The 26871-nt window shown below is 48.0% G+C and overlaps 2 protein-coding genes across 2 annotated transcripts in view; one reads left to right on the forward strand and one right to left on the reverse strand.

Moving 5' to 3' along the window:
- LOC140207265 (uncharacterized) overlaps nt 1-26871 on the forward strand; it is a 225897-nt gene that overhangs the window by 156442 nt on the left and 42584 nt on the right. The gene's annotated exons all lie outside the window — the stretch shown is intronic.
- LOC140207264 (uncharacterized) overlaps nt 1-26871 on the reverse strand; it is a 48149-nt gene that overhangs the window by 11752 nt on the left and 9526 nt on the right. Inside the window, exons 5-8 of the mRNA XM_072275718.1 lie at nt 16418-16553; nt 15584-15678; nt 7287-7400; nt 4976-5206 (exon numbers count right to left, since the gene is read on the reverse strand). Coding sequence (XP_072131819.1) covers nt 4976-5206; nt 7287-7400; nt 15584-15650 — 412 coding nt within the window. The 5' untranslated portion in view covers nt 15651-15678; nt 16418-16553. The remainder of the gene's footprint in view (nt 1-4975; nt 5207-7286; nt 7401-15583; nt 15679-16417; nt 16554-26871) is intronic.

Here is a 26871-nt window from a genome sequence, read left to right on the forward strand (position 1 = left end):
TTTTCTCTTCACTAAGGAGTACATAAATAATCTTCCGGAAACAGTAGGGGATAGAGGGTCTCGTGAGATGGAGGAACTGAAGGACATACATGTTAGAAGGGGAATGGTGTTAGGTAAATTGAAGAGATTAAAGACAGATAAATCCCCAGGGCCAGATGGTCTGCATTCTAGAGAGCTTAAGGCAGTAGCCCAAGAGATAGTGGATGCATTAGTGATATTTTTTCAAAACTCTTTAGGTTCTAGACTGGTTCCTGAGGATTGGAGGGCGGCTAATGTAACCCCGCTTTTTGAAAAAAAGAGAGAGAGAGAAACCGGGGAATTATAGACCGGTTAGCCTGACATCGGTGGTGGGGAAAATGCTAGAGTCAGTGATCAAAAATGTGATAAAGCACATTTGGAAAGCGGTGAAATGATCGGACAAAGGCAGCATGGATTTCTGAAAGGAAAATCATGTCTGGCGAAACTCATAGAATTTTTTGAGGATGTAACTAGTAGAGTGGGTAGGGAAGAACCAGTGGATGTGGTTTACTTGGATTTTCAAAAGGTTTTTGACAAGGTCCCACACAGGAGATTAGTGTGCAAACTTAAAGCATATGGTATTGGGGGTATGGTATTGATGTGGGTGGAGAATTGGTTGGCAGACAGGAATGAAAGAGTGGGAATAAATGGGACCTTTACAGAATGGCAGGCTGTGACTAGTGGGGTACCGCAAGGTTCAGTGCTGGGACCTATTAATGAATTAGACGAGGAAATTAAATGCAGCATCTCCAAGATTGCGGATGACAGAAGCTGGGCGGCAGTATTAGTTGTAAGGAGGATGCTAAGAGGATGCAGGGTAAACTGGATAGGTTGGGTGAGTGGTCAAATTCATGGCAGATGCAATTCAATGTGGATAAATGTGATGCTATCCACTTAGGTGGCAAAAACAGAAAAACAGATCATTAACTGAATGGTGGCCGATTAGGAAAAGGGGAGGTGCAACGAGACCTGGGTGTCATTATAAGTGGTTGGGGACCGGTGCTTAATCTGAGGATTGACATTCTTGACATAGAGGATGTACAAAGAAGGTTCACCAGATTGATTCCTGGGATGGCAGGAGTTTCACATGTTGAAGGACTGGATCGGCTACGCTTCACCTCGTTGGAATTTAGAAGATTGAGGGGAGATCTCATTGAAACGTAATAATCCTAAAGGGATTGACAGGTTAGATGCAGGAAGATTGTTCCCGATGTTGGGGAAGTCCAGAACGAGGGGCAACAGTTTGAGGATAAAGGGAAAGCCTTTTAGGACCGAGATGAGGAAAAACGTCTTCACACAGAGAGTGGTGAATCTGTGGAATTCCCTGACACAGGAAACAGTTGAGGCCAGTTCATTGGCTATATTTAAGAGGAAGTTAGATATGACCCTTCTGGCTAAAGTGATCAGGGTGTCTGGAGAGAGGCAAGTACAGGGTTCTGAGTTGGACGATCAGCCATGACCACACTGAATGGCGGTGCAGGTTCGATGGGCCGAATGGCCTACTCCTGCACCTATTTTCTATGTTTCCATGTTTCACTCCTTTCATCCTCTTTTTCTTCACATAATTGAAGAATGTCTTGGGGTTTTCCTTTACCCTACTCGCCAAGGCCTTCTTATGCACCCTTCTTGCTCTTCTCAGCCCCTTCTTAAGCTCCTTTCTTTCTTCCCTATATTCCTCAATAGACCCATCTGATCCTTCCTTCCGGAACCACGTGTATGCTGCCTTCTTCCACCTGACTAGATTTTCCACCTCACTTGTCACCCATAGTTCCTTCACCCTACCATTTTTTATCTTTCTCGCTGGGACAAATTTATCCCTAACAGCCTGCAAGGGATCTCTAAACATCGACCACATGTCCATAGTACATTTCCGTCTACTCTTCCCCATTCCACTCTCCCGTGATAAGACAGGAAATGAAACAGTTTCAGCCCTATCTCACCGTGATCAGACAAAGTCCGATGCCCTTCTTCCCCCTCATATCACACAACACAGGGGTCAGAAACGCAAGAAGCTCCCTCCACACCATCCTGTCACACACTCCCCGGTGAAAAACAGAGAGCCGTCTTCTCCACACCCTCTCACCATAAAATCGAGCGGTCAGGCATAGAGTTAAGCGACTATTACAGTGTCCATTTGCACACTCCTGGGATCAGGCACCGTGTAGCTGCTTCAGCACCGTCTGATTACTGACACCCGGAGAAAGACATTGAGTGAAGCTTTTTCTCACTCTCCCATACCACACGAACAGGATCAGAAACAATCCCATCACAGACACTCGGAGTCACTTATACAGTGAAGGTCCCCGCACGCCATTCAGTCACAAACTTCCTGATGGGTCAGACACAAAGTTGCGTTCCATCCACAATGACCCGTCACACACTCCCGGGAACAGACGAAGAATGACGCACTTGTCTCACGGGCCCATCATACTCCCCCGGTGTCAGACACAGAGTGATACTCCTTCCACACTGTCCCGGGTTCAGCCTCAGACTGAAGCTTTCTCTCCACCACACCATCACACACTCCTTGTGTCAGACATGGAGTGAAGCTCCCTGCACACTGTCACATCACACAGTCTTGCGGGCAAACACAGAGTCAACCTCCGCCCACACTGCCCCATTACTCCCGCCCGTGATTGGACAGGCAATGAAACGCTGTCGGCACCATCCCACCGCATACTCCTGTGGTCAGACACAGTATGATGCTCCTTCTACCCCGTCACATCACACAACACAGGGTCGGGAAACTGGAGATGCTCCCTCCGCACCGTTCTATCACTCACCCCTGGTAACAGACACAGAGCGGAACACCATCCAGGCACGCTTCACAGTTCCCGATGTCAGACAGACAAATGGCCCCCCTCCCAAACGCACTCACCCACTCCCCACCTCGGCTATTTCTTCCCTCATCACTGTGTCACAAACAGAATCCAATCATACACACACGGGATGAGACACAGATTGAAGCCCCCTGCACACGGTCAGATCACACACTAAAATAGTCAGGCGCAGAGGGAATCTCTCTCTCCGCGGTCCCATCACACACTACAGGCGTCAGACGTGGAGTGAAGCTCCCGTCTAGATTGGCCCATCATACACTCCCGGAGTCAGACACCGAGTTTAGCTCCCTCTACAAAGCCTCATCACGTACTGCCTGGGTCAGACACAGAGTGAATCTCTCTCTCCATGGGCTCATCACACCTTCCAGCGGTCAGACGTGGAGTGAAGTTTCCTGTACACCGTCCAATGACACTCTTCCCGTGTGAGATTCTGGCTGTTACTCCTTCCACACCGTCTCATCACACACTCTCGGGGTCAGACACAGAGTGAAGCTCCCTCCACACCGCCCCTCATGCACTCACTGGGTCAGAGAACAGAATTTAGATCCCTCCACAAAGTCCAATCTCACAAAGCCTGGTTGAGACACTCTGTCTATCACTCTCTCCACGACACCATCACACACTCCAGCGTCAGACACGGAAATAAGCTCCCTTCGCACAGACGACAAATGCCAGACGGAGAATGATTCTCCCTCTACGTCTCCTCGACACACCACGGAGCAAACTCTCGGACACAGAGGGAAGCTGACTCCTCACCGTCCCATCACAGACTCCAGAGAATAACACAGTGCGAATCTCCCTCCTTACGTCTCATCACACACTCCCTGGTGAATCTCAGAGTGAAGCTATCTCCGAACCCTCCCATGACCGCCCGTGTTCACACACGAAGCGAAGTTCCGCCCTCACCCTCCCATGGCACACTCACACAATCCATCCCGCCCCCCAGATGCACCCACTCATACCGTCTCATCACACACTCCCGGGGTCAGACACGGAGTGAAACTCCCTTCATACCGCCCCATCACACACTCCCGGGTCAGGCACAGAGTGAAGCACCCTCCTCACCGTCTCATCACACACTTCCGGGGTCAGACACAAAGCGAAACTCCTTCCATACCGCCCCTCACCCACCCTCTGGGTCAGAGAACAGAATTTAGATGCCTCCACAAAATCCCATTACTCACTGTCTTGGTCAGATTCAGGGTGAATTTCTCTATCCACCGCCCCATCACACACTCCCGGAGACAGACACAGAGTGAATCTCCCTCCACACGGTCCAATCACAGACGCCCGAGTCTAACACAGTGTGAATCTCGCTCCACACCGTCCCATCACACACTCCGTGGCGAGTCAAAGAATGAATCTCTTTCTGACCGGACCCATCACATCCTCGTGTGTCCACATACAAAGCAAAGCTCCGCCCACAGAATATGGTGTCACATAGAAAGAACGTCACTGTGCACTGTCCCATTGCACACACAGGGATTCAGACCCATACGCTCTCTATCGATCCCATTACACACTCCGGGAGTCAGACACACAGTGAAGCTCACTCTAAACCGTCCCATCACACACTTCCGGATTCAGACACAGACCTATGCTCTCTCTCCAGGATCCTATCTTGCCCTGCCGGATTCAGACTCACAGTGATGCCCTCTCTGCACCGGCCCGTCACACACTCCAAGATTCAGAGTGAAATACTCTCTCCACGTCCCGTAAAACATTTCACGGAACAGGCATTGGGTGAAGCTGTCTGGGCTCTGTCCAATCACACAATCCGTCTGTCAGACACAGAGTGAAGGTGGATCTATACCGTCACATCAGAGATTCCCGGAGTCAGACACAGAGGGAAGCTGTAATGTTACATCTCACAATCCTGTGGTGAGACACAGAGTGAATCTACCTCAACAAAGTCCCGTCACACCCTCCTGGGTTCAGTGATAAATTGAAACTTCCTCCACACAGCACCATCACACACTTACCAGGTCAAACACAGAGTGAACCTGCCTCCATACCATCTCTTCAACCACTCCCGATGTCAAGCACAGAGTGACGCTTCCTCTCTCTGTGCCGGCCTTGTGATGAGGAGCGGGTTAAAGAGGGGGATAATGCCTCACCTTTTCTGCTGGTCAACAATTCACAGATTTGAGCCTTCGTTTCGTTGACAGTTCTGAACTTCGTTTCTATCTCAGTGAACTGGTGACGGAGATCAGCGTGCATCCGTTTAAGAACGGACAGATCAGACTTGAGCGCAGGAAGATTCTTGAGACAGGTTCTCTGGGAGGGATCCAGGAGGGAAGGTGGGTAGTTTCGGTCAGGGCTGATCATAGACTGACGAATCTGTGATACTGAGAGAGATGGTGAAGGATGTTTATTGTTTACAGTGACAGGTGAGTCAGCGTCACGCAACCGAACGGGTCACAGAGAATGTTGTCTCAGTGTCACGCTGAAGGGTGTCACAGTGAAGGATGTGCTGGTGGCACAGTGCGCGGCGTCGGCGCAAGATTGAGGAGCGTGTCTGGATATATCAGTGAACTGGCGAAGGTTTTGTTGTTGTTACAATGGGGTCTGTGTCAGTATCGTGGTGGTGATTGATTCCCTGTCTCAGTGCGAGGCGTGTCAGAGCTGCTGTGAGGGATTGTCGTTGTCACTGTGATAGGTGTTTCAATGCCCTGGCGAGAGGTGTGCCGGGTCACAATGAAGCCCATCTCGACGTCACGGCGAGGAAAATGACAGAGTGACGGAAACCTTAGAGTGAGGGTCTGGTGGTGTCACGGTGAGTGGGAGTGTAATGTGTGGGAGCTTCTCGCTTTGAGAGGAGTGTGTCTTTGTCACCATGAGAGGTATGTCATGGCCACGGTGTGTGTGAGCGTGTCACGCAGAGGTGTGTGTGAGCGTGTCACGCAGAGGTGTGTGTCGGTGTCACGGAGAGGACTGTGTCTGTGTCATTGTGAATTTAAGTGTCGGTATCACGGTGAGGGGTTCGCCTGTGTCAGGGTGAGGTGTGGGTAATTGATTTAATGAGCGGTTATCGCTGTTACGTTGAGGGGCGATAATGTCTCGGTGAGGGGTGTTACAGTGACGTGTGAGTCCTTGTCATGGGGAGGAGCTGGACGGGTCAACGTTTAGGAGCCTGTAGGTACCACAGTGAGTGGTGTCTCAGAGTCACGGTGAAGTGCGTGTCGGTGTCACTGTGAGGTCTGCTTCGGAGTCGCCTTAAGCCAGGTTCTCTGAGATAGATCCTGGTGGGAAATCTCAGATATCTTGGATTCAAAGTTTGAGGCTAACGAATGGACTGGGAGACGCCATTAGGGTTGGTCCTGTTCATCTCCTGATATTCTTCCCCAAGGAGTTTGTAGTTTCGGTCGGATGTGATCTGAAATGGTGTTTACACTGTGTGAGAGCCACGCTACTGAACGAGTCACGGAGAGTGGTGTGTCAGTGACACGGTGAGGGTGTCAAAGTGAGGGATGTGCTGTTGGCACAGTGAGGGGCGTCAGAGCCACCGTGAGCTACGTGTCTGCGACACGCTGAGGGGTAGATCAGGTTATCAGCGAGATTTTTTTTTTTTGGTGTCACGAAGGGGGCTGCGTCAGTATCGCGGTGCTAGTTGATTCCCTGTTACAGCGAGTCGGTGTTTCAGTGAGAGAAGTGTCGCTGTCAATGTGATAGTTGTTTCTGGGTCCATGTGAGAGGTGTACCGGGTCACATCGCGGTGTATCTCTATGTTACTGTGAGAGATGTGTCGGGGTCACAGAGCTAGGTTTGACGGTGTTGCAGTCAGAGACTCGTCGGTGTCATAGTCTGCGGTGAATTGGTGTTACAGTCGGGAAAATGTCGATGTCACGCTGAGGGGAGTGCCTGTGTCACGGGGAAGGACCTGTTCTTGTCACTGTGGGTGTGTCGGTGTCACAGTAACTTTAGTGTTCACGGTGAGGACTGAGTGGGTGACGCTCGGAGGGTCTTGTCGGTGTCACGGCGAGGGATGTGTCGTTGTGACGGCGAGTGTTATGTTGGCGTTTGGGTGGAGCAGCTGTTACTGAAGTGATAAGAGATGAGACGGTTTCAATGTGATGGACGTGTCTGTGTCACAGTGAGGGATGAGTCCACGTCACAGTGCGTGACGTGTCGGTGCAACGGCGAGGGACGTGTCAGTGTTACTGTGAATCGTTGTTACATTATGTTCTGGGTTAGCATCAGGCTGAGGATATATCGGTGTAATGTTGAGGGATGTGTTGCGGGGGGTCGTGTCGGTGTTACGGTGAGGGGTGAGTCGTGGTCATGCTGAGAGACCCGTCAGCACCACAGTGACGGGTGTGTTGATATCACCATAAAGTGCGTTTCTGGGAAATGTTGGGAACGTGTCGCTGTTACAGTAGCATTTTGTTACAGTGACGGTTTGATCGTTTCGTCCGGTGCTCAACTCACCCTGAATCCTCCAGCAGATACCCGTGATAACGAGGGTCGCTGTCAAGAAACAGATTAGCCATATACTTGAATCTATTCTGTGTCTCCTTGTGGGTCGTTCACTGCGCATGTCGTCTGTGGAAAAAATTGTCCCTTGTCTTTGTCAATCCATAGTCACATTCCCTGATCTACCCCAGCCATGCTCCTCCCAACCTGTGAGTTCAAATCACCCTCTTTCGCGCATACAGAGCAGTGAGCGTAAATCACAGAACACAACAGACTCTTCGGCCCAAAATATATGCTGGACGTATTATACTTTATACCTAAATCGTTTTTACCTACTCAATGTTCATTTCGCCCAAATTGCCCCACATCCACGTGCCCGTCAAAGAGACAATTAAACGCCTCTACCGATTTGCCTTCACCACCACCCCTGGCAGCTCATTCCATTCACCCACGGTCTCTGTGTAACGAAAACTTGCCCCTCATATTGCCTATAAAGATATCCCCTCTCCCCTTCCACTGCTTGGTATTAGACATTTCTCTCCGGGGTGGAAGTGGACCGGTTGCCAGGTCTATCTCTGTCTCTCGTAACGATGTGAAACTGTATCAACTCTCCCCTGAGCCTAAGATATATATGAAATAATACATGAAATTGGGGTGTATGGGGTGTCAGGGAGGGGTAGCACCTCTGGTGAGGGAACATGTCGCGTCCTTTTCAGGGCGGTTAGTCCACCTTTGGTCCCCACCTGGCACTCAGCTCTCACCTGTGGCTCCCCGTAGCTGTTTGCATGCGACAGCAGCCACAACCCGGGCAACGGTTTCGACAAGCCGGCTAAACCAGGTGAAGGTAGCCGACGGGTCTCAAACCCTCGGTGAGATAGTGAGTTGTCTATCCCAGCATGTGAAGACAGACTCCGGTGGATTGAGCGGACGAGACCAATGGAAGGTCCAACGGTCAAGAAGGCGGTCTCTGCAAGCGTCGTGGAACATGTAGAGCAGGACAAGACACAGAAGACGTCTTGGTCATCCACTGCGCCTAGTCCCATCTCCAGCCGTCTAGACTCGGTCTTGCCACTGGATCCAGATGGGAATTGGGAAGAGAGAGTGAGGCTGACGCCGCGCAACTCTCCCTCACTTAAATCCAATCATGCGCTAGTCTCAACACCATCATAATGGTGTCGAGGTCTTCATCGACGTCAATGATGGACGAACAAAAAGAAATACATGAAATACATACATATTGTATAAATTTATTTTACTGATATCATATATCCGCTTGCTACCTTTCCATCTTCTGCATATCATGTGTGTTTTGTGCCGTTGCGTGGCCGTTGGTTTTGTGTTTGGCATCTGCGTCCTGGAGTAACACAGACTCGTTTGACTTTATTGATGGGTATTCATGTATATTTGAATTGCAATGAACTTTTATTGAATTAAAGCCGTCTTTTCGCACCTTCTTTGGAATAGAACCCAATGATACAAACTCTCGAATCCCCTTTCACTACAGCTCGCCTCCTTTCCCCCCACCCTACTTCCCGTCTGAGAGTGTGTGGAGTGGGGGATGAGTGGAAAAGGGAGGACAGCGAGAGAGGATGAACAGGGATATTGATTGAGAGTGACAGCAGACAGCGAGAGGATGAGTGGAAGCAAAGAGTGCGCAAACAGAAAGGGAAAGCGGGCTCGGATAGAAGAAGAGCGGGAGAGGGGTGGTGTGATAGAGGGCAGAGTGTGGAAAATTTGGGCAGTGAGACAGAGAAAGCGAATGAAGGGAAGAGTGGGGAGAAGGAGAGATAGGAGGGAAAGAGAGTGGAGTGAAGGGGTTGAAAGATGGAAGGAGGCAAGAGGAAGAAAGGGGAAAACGAGAGAGAAGAGGAAATGAAAGAGAGAAGGTGTGAGCGAAAGTGGAAAGACAGGATGAAAGAGAGGGAGGGGAGAGAACGGGGTGGAAGAGGGTGGGACGAGGTAGTAGTAGAAAGAGGGGAGCAAGAAGAGGGGAAGATAGAAGCGGAGAGGGAGAGAGGGAGTAGATAATGAGGTAAGAAAAAGTAGATTGAGGTTTACATTTTGCAAAGCGCCCATTTTACACTGTCCAATATCCTCATCAGTCCTCCTTCTGTGTTTCCTACTCTCCGCCCATCCCCACAGTGCTCCTTTCTCAATGCCCCCTGCTCAACACCCCTCCCACGGTACTACCTCCACGCCGCCCTGCCTATGATAATTTCTCTTCACTGACACCTCCCACGGCACTCTCTCTTCGCCCTATTCCATAGCTCTCCCCCTATGCCGTCCCTCCCCGGCGCTGCCTCCACGCCACTTCCCAGAGTGCAGACTCCTCGCAAACCCTCCAACAGCGCTCCCTCCTCATCGCCTCTCCCATCGGTTCAGCTGAGGATAGAACAGTGAGAGTCCGGTCACACACCCGGGATCAAACACAGAATAGCGTTCTGCCCCCGTTGTTCTGCCCCACTCACGATTGGGAGGAGACTGCGGGCCCGTTTTTGCGAACTCCACTTTCACGGAAGCCTTGCCCTTGTCCATCTTGTTCAGGACTCCCTGCGTCTCTGAGCTGACGAAGGGGAAGGAGCCGTTGCCAGAGGAAGCCCGTGTTGAGGAGGCGGTCAGACCAACTCCAGCAAACACCAGATGGACAGCTGATAAAGAGGAACCCAGAGCAGGGAGAGGAAGTACGGGGAGCACAGAGAATGAGGATGTTGGAGAGGGAGGCCGAGTGTTATTAGATTGGAGGGGAGGGGGGAGTGTTGAAAGTGTGGAGCAAGGGGATGGGAGAGAGGGGACCGATTGGGAATCTGCAGAGAGAGAGACAAGTGGGCGGCAGTGTACAGATGCTACAGGAGCAGAGAGGAGGGAGACTGTGGGGAGAGAGATGGGAAAGAAGGGAAAGTAAACGTGAAGAAGATGGTAAACGGGAGGAGGACGGAGTGAGGTACAGAGATAGAGGGTGAGGAGATTTGGAGAGAGATTGGGAGAGAGGGAGAAAAGATGGCGGTGAACTGGAGAACGAGAGGGAGAGAGAGAAACGGAATGAGAGGGAGCGGGGAGGAGCAGAGGGAGGGGAAAATGAAGCACTACAGAGAGGGCAGAGAGATGCGTGGGGAGGGTTGAAGGAGAGGAATGTAGACGAAGGACGTTGAGAGGAAGAAAAATAAGGAGAGAAAGAGAAAAGGAATAGAACGAAGGGAGAAGATATTGAGGGCAGCAGGGAATGAAGGAGAGATCTGTGTCACTCATATAGAGCCTGTATTTTCCTGGAGATCTGTATCCACCGTTGGTTCCTGGTTTACGCGTCCGACGTACCCACTGATCCTGCTGATTGCTTTTTGTACCTTTCCAAAATCGGCCACACAATCTGCTCCTATGTATCTCTGCTACTCTCAGGGGGTGTATTGAATATCCCCAATAGAGTAAAACTTCTCACTTCCTGTTCCTGACTTCCACCCAGACTGACACAAAAGAGGATCATGTTACATTACCCACTCTTTTTCTAGCTGTAATAGTATCCCTGACCAGTAATGTAACACTCCTTCCCTCCCTCCCCCCATCTCTATCCCTTTAAAGCACTGAAATCCAGGAATATTGCCAATCCATTCCTGCCCTGGTGACAGACAAGTCTCTGTAATGACCATTACATCATAATTCCATGTATGTATCCAAGTTCTCAGTTCATCACCTTCGTTCCTGATGCTTCTTGCATTGAGGTACACACACTTCAGCCCTTCTGCCTTACTACCTTTACACACTTTATTCTGCTTCTCTTTTCTCAAAACCTCTCTATATGCTTGATCTGGCTTTACTCCATGCAATTCTTTCACTGCTCTATCGATGCGGGTCTCATCCCCGTTGCAAATGAGTTTGGACCATCCGAAGCCATGCTGGCAAACCTCCCTGCAAGGATATTGCTCTGCCTCGGGTTCAGGTGCAACCCATCCGATCTGTACAGGACCCACCTTCCCCAGAAGAGATCCCAATGATCTAAAAATCTAAAACCCTGCTCCCTCCACCAACTCCTCAGCCACGCATTCAACTGCCATCTCCTCCAATGCTGACCATCACTGGCAGCAAACCTGAGAAAGCCACCCTTGAGGTCCTGTTCTTCAGACTTCTGCCTAATTCCCGAAACTCACACTTCAGGACCTCATCCCTTTTCCTGCCTATGTCGTTGTTACCAACGTGTATCAAGACTTCTGGCTGCTTTCCCTCGCGTACCAGGATGTCGTGCAGCCGGTCAGAGACATCCCGGACTCTGGCACCTGGGGGGCAACAAACCATGTGAGTGTCCTTCTCACGTCCACAAAATCTCCTGACTACAGAGTCTCCAATGACGACAGCTCTCCTCTTCTCCGTCCCACCCTTCTTCACCACGAGGGTCAGACTCATTTCCGGAGGCCCTGCCACCGTGGCTCTCACCTGGTCGGTCGTCCCCACCAACAGTATCCAGGATGGTAAATTTATTATTCAAGGGCAATGGCTACAGGGGTGCTCTGCACTACCTGTCTGCTCACCTTCGCTTTCCCCCCTCTGACTGTCAACCAACGACCTGCTTCCGACAGCCTAGGTGTGACTACCTCCCTGTAGCTCTCATCTATGACTGCCTCATTCTCCCTTATGAGTGGGAGGTCATTCAGCTGCTGCTCCAGATTCCTTACATGATCTTCCAGATCGCCCAGGCGTATGCACTTCTGGCAGATGTGACTCTGCGGGAGAGGAGAGTTCCCCCAAAACCGCCACATCTCACATGAGAGGCACATCACCGTCTCAAGAGAGATTGTAAAGACTAACTGCGAACAAGCTTGTCCTCCGCCTCTTCTCGTCGAAGCCTCTCGAGTCAAAGACTCAAAGCTACACTCCTTCACTGGCCCACTCACTCACTGGCCGCTTTCCACAAGAACATTCAGAATAACACGTGGCGAAGGAGTTAGGGTCGGAACAAGTTCTTCAAATGACCGTATCCTGGCCTCTCTTCCAATCATCTCAGGATCTCAGGAGGTTTCATTTCATTTCAATTCAATTCAGTTAAATAATTCCATCATACATTATGAAGCCAAGCTGCAAAACACAATACTAACAGTCACACATGGCACAAAGCATACATAGCATGTATACGATAGAAAGATAGCAAACACATGCGTCATATCTGCAACGGACATTCACGCAATATGTAATCACAGGCACACACACACACACACACACACACAATCAATCACAGACACACACACACACGCACACACACACACATACACACACACACACACACACACACACGTACGCACACGCACGCACGAATATATGAAAACAAAGCAACATAGAAAACATAGAAAACCTGCATCATAAAGTTGTGCCAACATGTCCCTACCTGAGTAGTTACTAGGCGTGCCTATAGCCCTCTATGTTTCGAAGCTCCATGTATCCTTTCAAAAATGTTTTAACAGTCCCTATCGCATCTACCTCCACCACCGTTGCCGCTGCCCATTCCACACTCTCACCACTCTCAGAGTAAAAAATCCTACACCGGACATCTCCTCTGTACCTACTCCTTCGCACCTTAAAGCTGCGTCCTCTTGTGGCAACCATTTCAGCCCAGGAAAAAAGCCTCTGACTATCCATAAGATCAATGACTCTCATCACCTTGTACACCTCTATTAGATCAACTCTCATCCTCCGTCGCTCCAAGGAGAAAAGACCGAGGTCACTCAAACTATTGTCATAAGGTATGTTCCCCAATCTGGCAACATCTTTGTAAATCTCCTGTGCACACTCTTCATGTCTTCCAAATCCTCCCTGTAGTGAGGCGACCAGAACTGAGCACAGTACTCCAAGTGGGGTGAGACCAGGGTCCAATATAGCTGCAACATTACCTCTCGGCTTCTAAATTCAGTTCCACTGTTGATGAAGGCCAATACCCCGTACGTCTTCTTAACCACAGAGTCAACCTGTGTAGCTGCTCTGAGCGTCCCATGCACTCGGTTTCCAAGATCCCTCAAGATCCTCCGTACTGCCAAGAGTCTTGCTATTAATACTATATTCTGCCATCATATTTGACTTACCAAAAGGAACCACTTCATACTTATCTGAGTTGAACTCTATCTGCCAATTGTCAGACCAGTTTTGCATCCTATCAATGTCCCGCTGTAGCCTCTGACAGCCTTCCACAATATCTACAACGCCTCCAAACTACTTGAGGCTCTGAGAACTTTTGAATGCCTCCATAATCTACAATCGATCGCAACAGAGCTTGACTTCTGCCGTGTGAACACTAGGGGGCAGCACAGACTGCTGCCTGGAGGCCGCGCCACTCCGCCCCCACGTTGTGCAGCTCCTTGATTTCTTCCGCCGGCGAGCAGCTCTCTCTGTTTACACCGGAACTAGAGCGGAACTAATATCCCAGCGGGAAATTTTCCCATTAGAAGGAGGATGAGAGGAGACATGATAGAGGTGTACAAGATAATAAGAGGAATAGATAGAGTGGACAGCCAGCGCCTCTTCCCCAGGGCACCACTGCTCAATACAAGAGGACATGGCTTTAAGGTAAGGGCTGGGAATTCAAGGGGGATATTAGAGGAAGGTTCTTTACTCAGAGAGTGGTTGGTGCGTGGAATGCACTTCCTGAGTCAGTGATGGAGGCAGACACATTAGTGTAGTGTAAGAGACTGCTAGACAGGTACATGGAGGAATCTAAGGTGGGGGCTTATATGGGAGGCAGGGTTTGAGGGTCGGCACAGCATTGTGGGCCGAAGGGCCTGTACTGTGCTGTACTATTCTATTATATGTTCTATGTTCTAAAGTGGGAGTGGCCGTGTTTAAACGAGAGCTTCAGGGCCTGAAAACCAGAATGCGTTAACAGATACTAGAGTGGTTGTTGGGGCAGATATTGTTAAGACCTCAGACAAAGTCAGAGAGCAAAGGGTTGAGCCTGCTGGGTCTCATGTTCTGAGCTTCGTACATTTCAATGCAGGAAACATTGTACGAAAGGCAGATGAGCTCAGTGCAGGGGCCAACGACCGCAGGCATGATATTTTAGCCATTGGTGAGAGTTGTTTTGAAGAAGGCCAGGTCCGTTAGCCCGACATTCCTGCTTGCCACTTTTTTTTTTCTGTCTTGCTAATGCGGAAATATTTTAGGGTTAGGGGCTGCTTTACAAGTCGTTGGAAATATGACGGGGTGCTCAGTCCGGATAGACTGGACAACTCATCTAGGTGAAGCTGTGAAGGTAGAACTAAGGATGAAGAAACGTATGAACTCGTTAACGGGGCTACATTATCGACCACCGAGCATTCCCGGAGGTTCAGGGAAAGAAATCTGTAGGGATATCGCAGACAGTTGCAAGAAATATGAGGTCGTGACAGTGGTTGGTTTTCACTTTCTGGGTATTGACTGTGACTCCCATACAGTGAAAGAAGTAGTGCGATAGTTTGTCAAATGTTTTCATGAAAGTAACCTTCATAATAGGTAGAAAGACCCAACGAGAGGAAGAAGAACAGGAAGGGTTAGAAACTGCCTGAGGCTTTCTCAACACCGTCACATCACACACACAGTGAAGTTAACACCGCACTGCGCCAGGGTCAGACACCGGGTCTGACTCCAGGAGTCAGACACGGTGATCTTCATTCTACAGCGTCGCATCGCACAGTTCTAGGCCAGAGACTGAGTGATGCTAACTCCATAATGTGCCACTGTATACTCTCGGCTCAAGAACAGAGTGAACCTTCCTCCACATCGTCCCGTCACCCAGACCCCAGGTCACACGCAGAATCAAGCCCCCTCTCCACTTTTCGGCGTTCAGACACAGATTGAATCTCCCTCCGCCCGGTCGAATCACACAATCCCGTGGTCAGACCCAGAGCGAAGCGCCCTCCACAGCGTTCGATCCGAGAGTTTCTGGGTCAGACGCAAAGTGAAGCTCCCTCCATGTCGTCCCATGACTCAGACCACGGGTCAGACGCAGAGTGAGGGTCTTCCACACTGTCGTATCGCACACCCTCGGCGTCAGAAGTAGAGTGAAGATCCCTGCACACCTTCCCATCATCCGCTCCCGCGGTCAGACACAAAGAAAAGTTCCCTCCCCTCCGTTCCATCACACACTCCTGGGGTCAGACACAGAATGAAGCTCCCTCCACACCGTCCCGTCACACACTCCCGGGGTCAGACACAGAGAAATGCTCCCTCTGTACTGTTGCATCACACCACTACCCCCTCCATGGTCAGACGTAGACGGAAGCTCCTTCCACACTCTCCCATCAGACGCCTCGTAGATAAACATATATTTAAACTCCCTCCTTCCGTCTATATGCCCTTCTCACCTCGGGAAGGAGACGGTGTGTCTGTCTTTGCGAACTTCACATTCATGTAAGTCTTGCTGCCGTCCATCCTGTCGAGGATTATCTGCCTCTCTGAGCTTAAAAGTGGAAGGGCCCGTTGTCAGAGTAAACCCGTGTTGACATGGGAGTCAGCCCGACACCAAAAAAAAAAAAAAAAAAAAAAAAATATATAAATCAGCAGATGAACAGCTGATGAAGAAAGGAACGAAGAGCAGGGGCTGCGTGTAACTGTGTGCTCAGAGATAGAAACATCGAAAACATACAGCACAAGACAGGCCCTCGGCCCTCAAAGGTGTGCCGAAAATGACCTTACCTTTGAAATCACTCGGCTGACCTATCGTCCTCTAATTTTCTAAGCTCCATGTACCTATCCAAAGGTCTCTTAATAGACCACGTCGGATGCGCCTCCACCTCCGTTGCCGGCAACCCATTCTAAGCACTCGTCACTCTCTGAGCGAAAAACTTACCCCTGCCATCTCCTCTGTACCTACTACCCAACACCATAAATCTATGTCCTCTGGTGGGAACTAGTTTCCCCTGGGAAAACTGCCATTGACTATCCACATGATCACTGCCTCTCATTATCTTATATAACTCTATCAGGTCACCTCTCATCCTCCCTCTCTCCAAGGAGAAAAGGCCGATTTCACTCATCCTGTTTTAATAAGGCATGCTCCTCAAACCAGGAAACATCCTTGTGTATCTCCTCTGCACCCTTTCTATGGTTTCCACACCCTTGCTGTAGTGAGATGACCCAAACTGAGCAAAGTCCTCCAAGTGCGGTCTGACAAGGGTCTTATATAGCTGCAACATTACCTCTCGGCTCCTAAATTCAATTCCACGATTAACGAAGGCCAATAAAACGTATGTCTTCTAAACCACAGAGTTAACCTGCGCCGTTCTTTCGAGTTTCCAGTGGACTCAGTCTCGAAGATCCCCCTGATCCTCTACCCTGCAAAGAGTCTGACCATTAATACTATAACGAGCAAATGAGCCCCATCTTTTCTCAAAATGAAACAAAGGTTCAAAGGTTCGACTTCTAATATTCTCCAAACTAAAACATAGCATCACTTGAGAGAAACATTGTGACAAAGTGGGAGCTGATGTATCCTTCCACTTCAACAAAATGGCCCTCCTGTCTATCAATGTAACAAATGCAATAATATGTTGGTCAGACACAGAAATACCATAAATATTTTGAGGAAAGATTCCAAAAAGCACAGATAATTTGTTAGGTTGTAGATTAATTTTAGTGCTTTAGAAATCGTTGAAAAAAACGACTTCCAGAACTGTTCCAAAAATAGAGCAAGACCAAAACATATCCGCCATTTAGCTATCTCAGTTTCACATCTATCACAATGACTATCAACATTAGAAAATATTTTAGAAAGTCTCTCCTTCGTCAAATGATAGCGATGTGCAATTTTAAATTGAGTTTCTTTTACCAATCCTGCTTAATCTTATATAATGGACGTTTATCCCACTGTAATAATAAGTTATAAATTCTTCCAATAAAAGCCTTGATCGAAGGATTCATATTCATAATGGTATCTAACAGCTCAGCCTCCAATATTTAAGGAAAATTACTTAAATATTTTTTTTGTAAAAATGTCAAACTGGAAGATATTGCAGAGACTGTGAGTATGAAAGAGAATATTTATCAATTAATTGTTCAAAAGACATCAATCTATCGTCTTTAAAAAATCCCCAAAAAGAATTAATACCTTTATTTTTCCAAACTGAAAAAAAATGGGTCAGTCAAAGAAGGCATAAAAAAGTAATTTCGATAAATTAAATTACAAAGATTAAATTTTTTGAGATTTAAAAAAAAATGCGGAACTGGAGCCAAATTTGTAAAGAATAATTATTCACGAGATATAGGTTTTAATTTAACAACTTTAGCTAATTGCATAGGTAAAGCAGCTCCCAATAACGAGGTTATATAAAACTGCTTTACAGCAGTCTTATCAACCCAAGCCACTTACAACATAGAACACAGAACCTTGAATAGTACAGCACAGTACAGGGCCTTTGGTCCACGTTGTTCTGCCGACCCTTAAACACTGCCTCCCATATAAACCCCAATTTAAATTCTTCTATATACCTGTCTAGTTTTCCCTTAAATTTCACGAGTGTATCTGCCGCCACCACTGACTGAGACAGTGCATTCCACTCACCAACCACTCTCTGAGTAAAAAAAAAACTTTCCTCTAATATCCCCCTTGAATTTCCCACCCCTTATCTTAAAGCCATGTCCTCCTGTATTGGACCGTGGTGCTCTGGGGAAGAGACCCTGGATATTCACTCTATTTATTCCTCTTAATATCTTCTATACCTCTATCATGTCTCGCCTCATCCTCCTTCTCTCTTAAGAGTAAAGCCCTAGCTCCCTTAATCTCTGATCATAATGCATACTCTCGTAATCAAGCAGCATCCTGGTAAATCTCCTCTGTACCCTTTTCAATGCTTCCACATCTTTCCTATAGTGAGGTGACCAGAACTGGACACAGTACTCCAAGTGTGGCCTAACCAGAGTTTTATAGAGCTGCATCATTACCTCGCGACTCTTAAACTCTATCCCTCCACTTATGAAATCTAACACACCATAATCTTTCTTAACCACCCTATCTACCTGTGAGGCATCTTTCAGGGAAATGTGGACATGTCCTCTCAGATTCCTCTGCTCCTTCACACTTACAAGTATCCAGCGGACTGTTGGCTGGTGTATAATGCAGCCCCATGAACATGGTCATACAAATCTTATGCCTAATTTCCACTCACAAAGTCTCACGTACACCAGTTCTCTTATCTGTTCTGACTGTGCACTGCGGTGAAATTTTATCTCCTCAGTAATGTCACACCTCCTCCATCATCCTTCCGCTTTCTCACGACTAAAAATAGGGAACTCAGAAATATCGTGCTGCCCTACTTACTCCTCTAACAGCCAGTTTTCAATAATGGCAGCAATATCATAATACAAAGTGTTGGTTCATGCCCTGAGCTCACCTGCCTTTCTTTAAATGTTCCTGCATGGAACTATACACAGCTCAGGACCGCAGTCGCAGCATTCTCAACCTTTTGATTCCTGACTTTGTCTGAGGCCTTTCCAACATCTGTCTCCACAACGACTCGCTATCTGCTCTGAAGCCCTGAATCACATCCCCCTTCAGCTCCAGTTTAACAATTCTGCACCAAACTCTCATGCACAGTCCTGAAAAATCTTCCCACTCAAATAGGAGAACCCCCTCTAGTTTAGGTGTGACCCGTCCTCCGCCTCTTCTCTACAGATCCCACCTTCCTTGGAAAAGACACACTCATCCCAAATTCTGAAGCCCCCTCAGCTTAAGCAACTCTTGACCACTTGCTAAAGTGCATGGTTTTCCTGTGTCTGACCTCAGTCGGTGGGGTAATGGTCCTGTCCTTTAATTTCATGGCTAAATCCCTGACCTCACTTTGCAGAACCACCTGCCTGTACATACCGAAGACATTGGTACCTATATGGACCAGGATCTCCGGCTGCTCACTTAATCACTTTAGAACCATCGAGAAGGAAAAATGTGCTGAGAGAACAGGAAGGAAGGGGAGGAGCGTGGGGGCCACTGAAAGGGAGTTCAGATCGCAGCCTTTGCAGCAAAACGTGTGAGTTACCATTTTACAATCCTATCACGCACCCCTGGAATCATACACTCAGTGAAGCTCCCTCTGCTAAGATCCACCACACACTACCGGGGACAGATTAACTGTGAAGCTACCTCTACACGGTCTTCATTAGAAAACTCAAGGTGAGACAGGGAGTGAAGCTCCCTCCGCACCGTCCCATCATACACTCCCTGGGACAGATTACAGAGTGCAGCTCGCTCTACACCGTCCATTCACACACTCCTGGGGTCAGGTACAGAGAGAAATTCCCTCTACACTGTCCCATCACACATTTCCGTGATCAGACACAGTGTTATTCCCTCTACATCGTCGCATCACACAGATCTTGGCCCGAGACTGAGTGATGCTAACTCAATAATGTGCCACCGTATACTCTCGGGCTCAGGGACACATTGAACCTCCCTCCACATCGTCCCTTCACCCATTCCCCAGGTTAAACGCAGAATCATGTCCCCTCTGCACTTTTCTGCGCTCAGACACAGAGTGACGCTCCCTCCGCCTGAACGAATCACACACTCCCGTGTTAAGACCCAGAGAAAAGCGCCCTCCACACCGTCCCATTCATGTGTTTCGGGGACAGACGCAAAGAAAGGCTTGGTCAATGTCGTCCCATCACTACACCCAGCGTCAGACGCAGAGTGAGATTTCTTCCACCCTGTCGCATCGCACACCCTCGGCATCAGAAACAGAGTGAGGCTCCCTCCACAATGTCCCATCACACACTCCCGGGGTCAGACACAGAGAAAAGCTCCCTCTGTATTGTGTCATCACACACCCTCGGGGTCAGACACAGAGAAATTCTCCCTCTTTACTGATGCATCACATCACTCCCTCCTCCATGGCCAGACGTAGAGGGATGCTCCTTCCACACTCTCCTATTACAAGCCCTCGTGGACAAACTTATCTCGTTCCGTCTTTCTGCTCCTCTCCACTCGGAAAAGAGACGGTGTTTCCGTCTTAGCTAAATTCACATTCATTTAAGTCTCGCTGCCGTCCATCCTATTGAGGATTATCTGCCTCTCTGAGCTACAAAGGGGAAGGGTCCGTTGTCAGAGTAAGTCCGTGTTGACATGGGAGTCAGACCGACACCAAAAATCAGCAGATTAACAGCTGATGAAGAGAGAAACGAAGAGCAGGCTGTGGGTGTAATTCTGGGCTCAGAGATAGAAACAATGAAAACCTACAGCAGAAGACAGGTCCGCGGCCCTCAAAGGTGTGCCGAGCATGTCACTACCTTTGAAATAACAAGGGTGACCCTTTTCTAAGCTCCATGTACCTATCCAAATGCCCGCCTCCACTACCGATATCGGCAGCCCATTCCAAGCATTCCTCACTCACTGAGTAAAATCTTATCCCTGACATCTTCTCTGCAGCTACTCCCTAGCACCTTACACTTGCGTCCACTTGTGGCAAGCATTTCAGCCTTGGGGGAAAAAAAATGACTATCCACACGATCACTGCAACTCAGCATCGTATACACCGCTATCAGGACACCTCTCATCCTCCGACGTTCCAGGGATAAAATGCCTAGTTCACTCAAACTGTTTTCATAAGGCATGCTCCCCAATCCAGGCAACATCCTTGTAAATCTTCCTCTCCACCCTTTCTATGATTTCCATATCCTTCCTGCAGTGAGGCGAACCAAACAGAGCACATTACTCCACGTGGGGTCTGAACTGGGTCGTATATCGCTGCAATATTACCTCGCGGCACCTAAATTCAATTCTACGATTAATGAAGATCAATAAACCATATATCTTCTTAACGACAGAGTCACCTGCGTAGATGTTTTGAGTGTCATATGGACCCGGTCTCCAAGATCCCTCTGATCCTCCACACTTCCAAGTATTACCATTAATACTATATTCTACCATCATATTTGATGGACCAAATTGAACCACTTATCTGTATAACCATATAACAATTACAGCTGGGAAACAGGCCATCTCGGCTCTCCTAGCCCTGGCCGAAGACTTACTCTCACCTAGTCCCACCGTCCTGCACCCAGTCCATAACCCTCCATTTTATTGCCTCTCCATACAGCTATATAATTTAACTTTAAATGACAACTTCGTACCTCCCTCAACCACTTCAGCTGGAAACTAGTTGCACCCAGCTACCACTCTCTGAGTAAAGATGTCCCCTCTTATATTACCGCTAAACTATTGCCCTTTAACTCTCAACTCATGTCGTCTTGCTTGAATCTCCCCACCTCCAAATGGAACTGAGCCTGTCCATGTCAACTCTATCTATCCCCCTCATTATTTTAAATACCTCTATCAAATCTCCCCTCAACCTTCTGCTGTCCAAAGAATAAAAACCAAACTCGTTCAACCTTTCTCTGCAACTTATGTGCTGAAACCATGAAACCGAGATGAAACCCAAGTAATATTCGAATAAATCTTCCCTGTACTCTCTCTATTTTGCTGATATCCTTCCTACTATTCTGTGACCAGAACTGTATACAATACTCCAAATTTTCCCTTACCAATTCCTTGTAAAATTTGAACATTACATCCCAACTCCAATATTCAATGCTCGGATTTATAAAGGCCAACATCCCAAAAGTTTTCTTCACTGCACAATCCACAAGAGATTCCACTTCAGGGAACTATGCACCATTAATCCTAGATCCCTCTGTTCTACTGCATTCTTCAACGCCCTACCATTTACCATGCATGTCCTATTTTGATTAGTCCTACCAAAATATAGCACCTCACATTTATCAGCATTAAACTGCATCTGCCAGCTTTCAGCCCATCTTCTAACTGGGCTAAATTTCTCTCCAAGCTTTGCAATCCTACTTCATTATCCACAAGGCCACCTATCTTAGCATTATCTGCATACCTACTACTCCAATTTACCACTCCATCATGCAGATCATTAATGTAGATGACAAAAAACATTGGTCCCAGTGCAGATGCCTGAGGCGCACCGCTAGTCACAGGCTGCCAATCTGATAAACTGTTATCCACCACTGCTCTCTGGCGTCTCCCATCCAGCCACTTACAAAATAGCACATAGAACATAGACCATAAAATAGTACAGCACAGTGCCGGCCCTTCGGCCCACAATGTTATGCCGACACCTAAACCCTCCCATATAACCGCCAGCTTAAGTTGCTCCATATACCTTTCCGGTAGTCACTTAAATTTTACTAGTTTATCTGCCCCCACCGCTGACCCAGGCAGTTCATTCCACGCACCACCCACTCTCTGGGTAAAACAGTTTCCTCTAATAGCCCCCTTGAACTTCCCACCACTTACCTGAAAGCCATGTCCCCTTGTATTGAGCAGTTGTGCACTGGGTAAGAGACGCTGTCTATCTACTCCAGCTTCCTCTTAATATCTTGAATAACTCTATCATGTCTCCACTTATTCTCCTTCTCTCCTGAGAGTAAAGCCCTAGCTCCCTTAATCTCTGATCATAATGCATACTCTGTAAACCAGGCAGCACCCTGGTAAATCTCCTCTGTATCCTTTCCAATGAGGCGACCAGAACTGGACACAGTACGCCAAATGTGGCCTAACCAGAGTTTTATAGAGCTGCATCATTACGATGCGACTCTTAAACTCCATCCGTCGACTTATGAGCTCTAAAACCCCATAAACTTTCTTAAACACACTCTCTACCTGTGCGATAACATTCAATGATCTGTGGACATGTACCCCCAGAACCCTCTGCTCCTCCAAGCTTCAAAGTGTCCTGCCATTCACTTTGTACTCTGCCTTGGAGTTTTTCCTTCCAGAGTGTACTACCACACACTTCTTCTGTTTAAAATCCATCTGCCACTTCTCAGCCAACTTCTGCATCCTATCAATGTCTCTCTGCAATCCTCGACAATCCTCTACACTATCCATAACACTGCCAACTTCCCTGTCGTCTGCAAGCTTACCAAACCAACCTTCTACCCACACATCCAGGTTGTTAATAAAAATCACAAAAAATAAGGTCCGGGAACCGACCCTTGTGGGACATCACAAGTCACAACCCTCCAATCCGAATGTACCTCCTCCACGACGACCCTCTGCGGTCTGCAGACAAGCCATTCTGAATCCACCGAGCCAAACGTCCCTGGTCCAAAGCCTTTTGACTTTCTGAATAAGCCTACTGGGTCGAATACCTCACTATTGTGGCCATTAAAGAGACTTGGAAGCTCAACATCAGCGATGGTTACTTAGAGTACAGTGATTTAGAAGTTTCAGAAATGACAGGGAGGGTGGTAAGAGAGATCGGGGCGTGGCACTTCTGATCCGAGATGGCGCCACGGCTACATGAGGAGAGGCTGTACTGATCTGGTATTGGGAAATGCACCTGGTCAGGTGTCAGATCCCTCAGAGGATGAGGTTAAGACCAAGAACAGGACCAATCAAGTGTGGCAATGGAAAAGGGTGTATGGAGCCGGAGGATTTAGCAGAGGTACCTAATGAGTACTTTGCTTTAGTATTCTGTACGGAAAAAAGGACATTGGCGATTGCAGGGATGACTTACAGCGGACCGAAAAGCTTGGGGATATGGATATATAGATAGAGGATGTCCTGGAGCTTCAGGAAAGGACTTGGAGAGGCATAATATGGTTAGGAATAGTCAGCACGGCTTTGTCAAAGGCAGGTCGTGCCAACGAGCCTTACTGAATATTTTTTAAGAATGTGACTAAACACATAGATGAATGTAGAGTAGTGGATGTAGTGATAGATAGATAGAGAGATAGATAGGTAGATAGATAGATACACTTTATGAATCCCGAGGGAAATTTAGTTTGGTTTAGTGTATATGGATTTCAGCAAAACATTTGATAATCTATCCAATGCAAGGCTTATTGAGAAAGTAAAGAGGCATGGCAGACATTGTTTTGTGGATCTAGAATTGGCTTGCCAGGCGAAGGCACAGAGTGGTTGTGTATGGGTCATCTTCTGCATGGAGGCAGATGACCAGTGGCGAGCCTCAAGGATCTGTTCCAGGACCCCTACTCTTCGTGATTTTTATAAATGACATGGATGAGGAAGTGGAGGGATAGGATAGTAAATTCGCTGATGACCCAAAGGTTGGGGGTGTTGTGGATGGGTTGGAGGACTGACCTGTCGCATTTCGCAGATGGAAATAGAGAATTGTTCTCTCTCGTTAGAACTTCTACGTACTGAATTTTTTTGACAATCTTTCCCAGTGGTCCTTTTGCAGTATGCGACTCAGTCTATACGGGGAAAGTTTATAATAACCCGATCTCAAAATCTTTTGTTTCATACAGAAGTCTGCGATCTCCCTTCAGGTTTTTTCCCCCTAAACCAGCGGACTGTTGGCTGGTGTATAATGCAGTCCCATGAACATGGTCATACAAATTTTATGCCTAATTTCCACTCACAAAAAAGTCTCACGTACACCAGTTCTCTTATCTGTTCTGACTGTGCACTGCGGTGAAATTTTATCTGCCAGGTAACGTCACCCCTCCTCCATCATCCTTCCGCTTTCTCATGACTAAAATAGGGAACTCAGAAATATCGTGCTGTCCTACTTTCTGCTCTGACAGCCAGTTTTCAATAATGGCGACAATATCATAATTCAAAGTGTTGATTCATGCCCTGAGCTCACCTGCCTTTCTTTAAATTTTCCTTAATGGAACTATACACAGCTCAGGACACCAGTCGCATCATTCTCAGCCCTTTGATTCCTGCCTTTGTCTGAGGCCTTTCCAACATCTGTCTCCACAACGACTCGCTATCTGCTCTGAAGCCCTGAACCACATCCCCCTTCAGCTCCAGTTCAACAACTCTGCACCAAATTAGCATGCACAGTCCTGACAAATATTCCTGCTCAGATAGTTGTACCTCCTCCAGTTTAGGTGTGACCCGTCCTCCGCCTCTTCTCTACAGATCCCATCTTCCTTGGAAAAGACACACTGATCCGAAATTCTGAAACCCCCTCAGCTTAAGCAACTCTTGACCACTCGCTAAACTGTATGGTTTTCCTGTGTCTGACCTCAGTCGGTGGGGTAATGGTCCTGTCCTTTAAAATAATGGCTAAATCCCTGACCTCACTTTGCAGAACCACCTGCCTGTACATTCCGAAGACATTGGTACCTATATGGACCAGGATCTCCAGCTGCTCACTTACTCGCTTTAGAACCATCGAGAAGGAATGATGTGCTGAGAGAAGAGGAAGGAAGGGGAGGAGCGTGGGGGGCACTGAAAGGGTGTTCAGATCGCAGCTTTTGCAGCAAAACGTGTGAGTTACCATTTTACAATCCTATTACGCACCCCTGGAATCATACATTGAGTGAAGCTCCCTACGCAAAGATCCACCACACACTACCTGGAATCATACACAGAGTGAATCTCCCTCCACACCGTCCCATCATACACTCCCTGGGACAGTTTACAGAGTGCAGCTCGCTCTACACCGGCCATTCACACACTCCAGGGTTCAGAAACAGAGTGCAGCTCCCTCCATAACGTCCCATCACACACTCCCGGGGTCAGACATAGAGTGAAGCTCCCTCCACACCGTCCCATCACACAATCCCTGGGTCAGAGACAGAGTGAAGCTCCCTCAACACCGTCCTATCACACACCCTCGGGGTCAGAAGCAGAGAAAAGCTCCCTCCGCACTCTCTCATCACACACTCTCTGGGTCAGATACAGATAAAATCTCACTCTTTACTGTTGCATCACACCACTCCCTCCTCTATGGCCAGACGTAGAGGGAAGCTCCTTCCACACTCTCCTATTACACGCCTTCGTGGACAAACTTAGATTTAAACTCTCTCGTTCCTTCTTTCTACTCCTCTCCACTAGGAAAAGAGACGGTGTGTCCGTTTTAGCTAAATTCATATTCATGTAAGTCTCGCTGCCGTCCATCCTGTTGAGGATTATATGCCTCTCTGAGCTCCAAAGGGGAAGGGTCCTTTGTCTGAGGAAGTCCATGTTGACATGGCAGTCAGACCGACACCAAAAAACAGCAGATGAACAGGCTGATGAAGAGAGAAACCAAGAGCTGGGGGTGGGTGTAATTCTGGGCTCATTGATAGAAACATAGAAAACCTAGAGCACAGAAGAGGCCCTCGGCCCTCAAAGGTGTGCCGAACATGTCACTACCTTTGAAATAACATGGGTGACCCATATCCTTTATTTTTCTCAGCTCCATGTACCTATCCAATAGTCTCTTATAAGACCCTATCGTGTCCGCCTCCACTACCGTTGCCGGCAGCCCATTCCAAGCACTCGTCACTCTCTGAGTAAAAAAAAAAAAAAAACAATCCCTGACATCTCCTGTGTAGCTACTCCCCAGCACCTTAACCCTGTGTCCTCTTGTGGTAAACATTTCAGCCCTGGGAAAAAGCCATTGACCATCCACACGATCACTGCAACTCAGCTTCTTATACACTTCTATCAGAACACCTCTCATCCTCCGACGCTCCAGGGAGAAAAGGCCGAGTTCACTCAACCTGTTTTCATGAGGCATGCTCCTCAATCCAGGCAACATCCTTGTAAATCTCCTCTGCACCCTTCCGATTGTTTCCACATCATACCTGCAGTGAGGCGACCCAAACAGAGCACATTACTCCACTTGGGGTCTGAACTGGGTCCTATATCGCTGCAATATTACCCTTTGGCACC

This window comes from Mobula birostris, chromosome 13 (genome assembly GCF_030028105.1).
Source record: "Mobula birostris isolate sMobBir1 chromosome 13, sMobBir1.hap1, whole genome shotgun sequence".
Lineage (NCBI taxonomy): Eukaryota > Metazoa > Chordata > Chondrichthyes > Myliobatiformes > Myliobatidae > Mobula > Mobula birostris.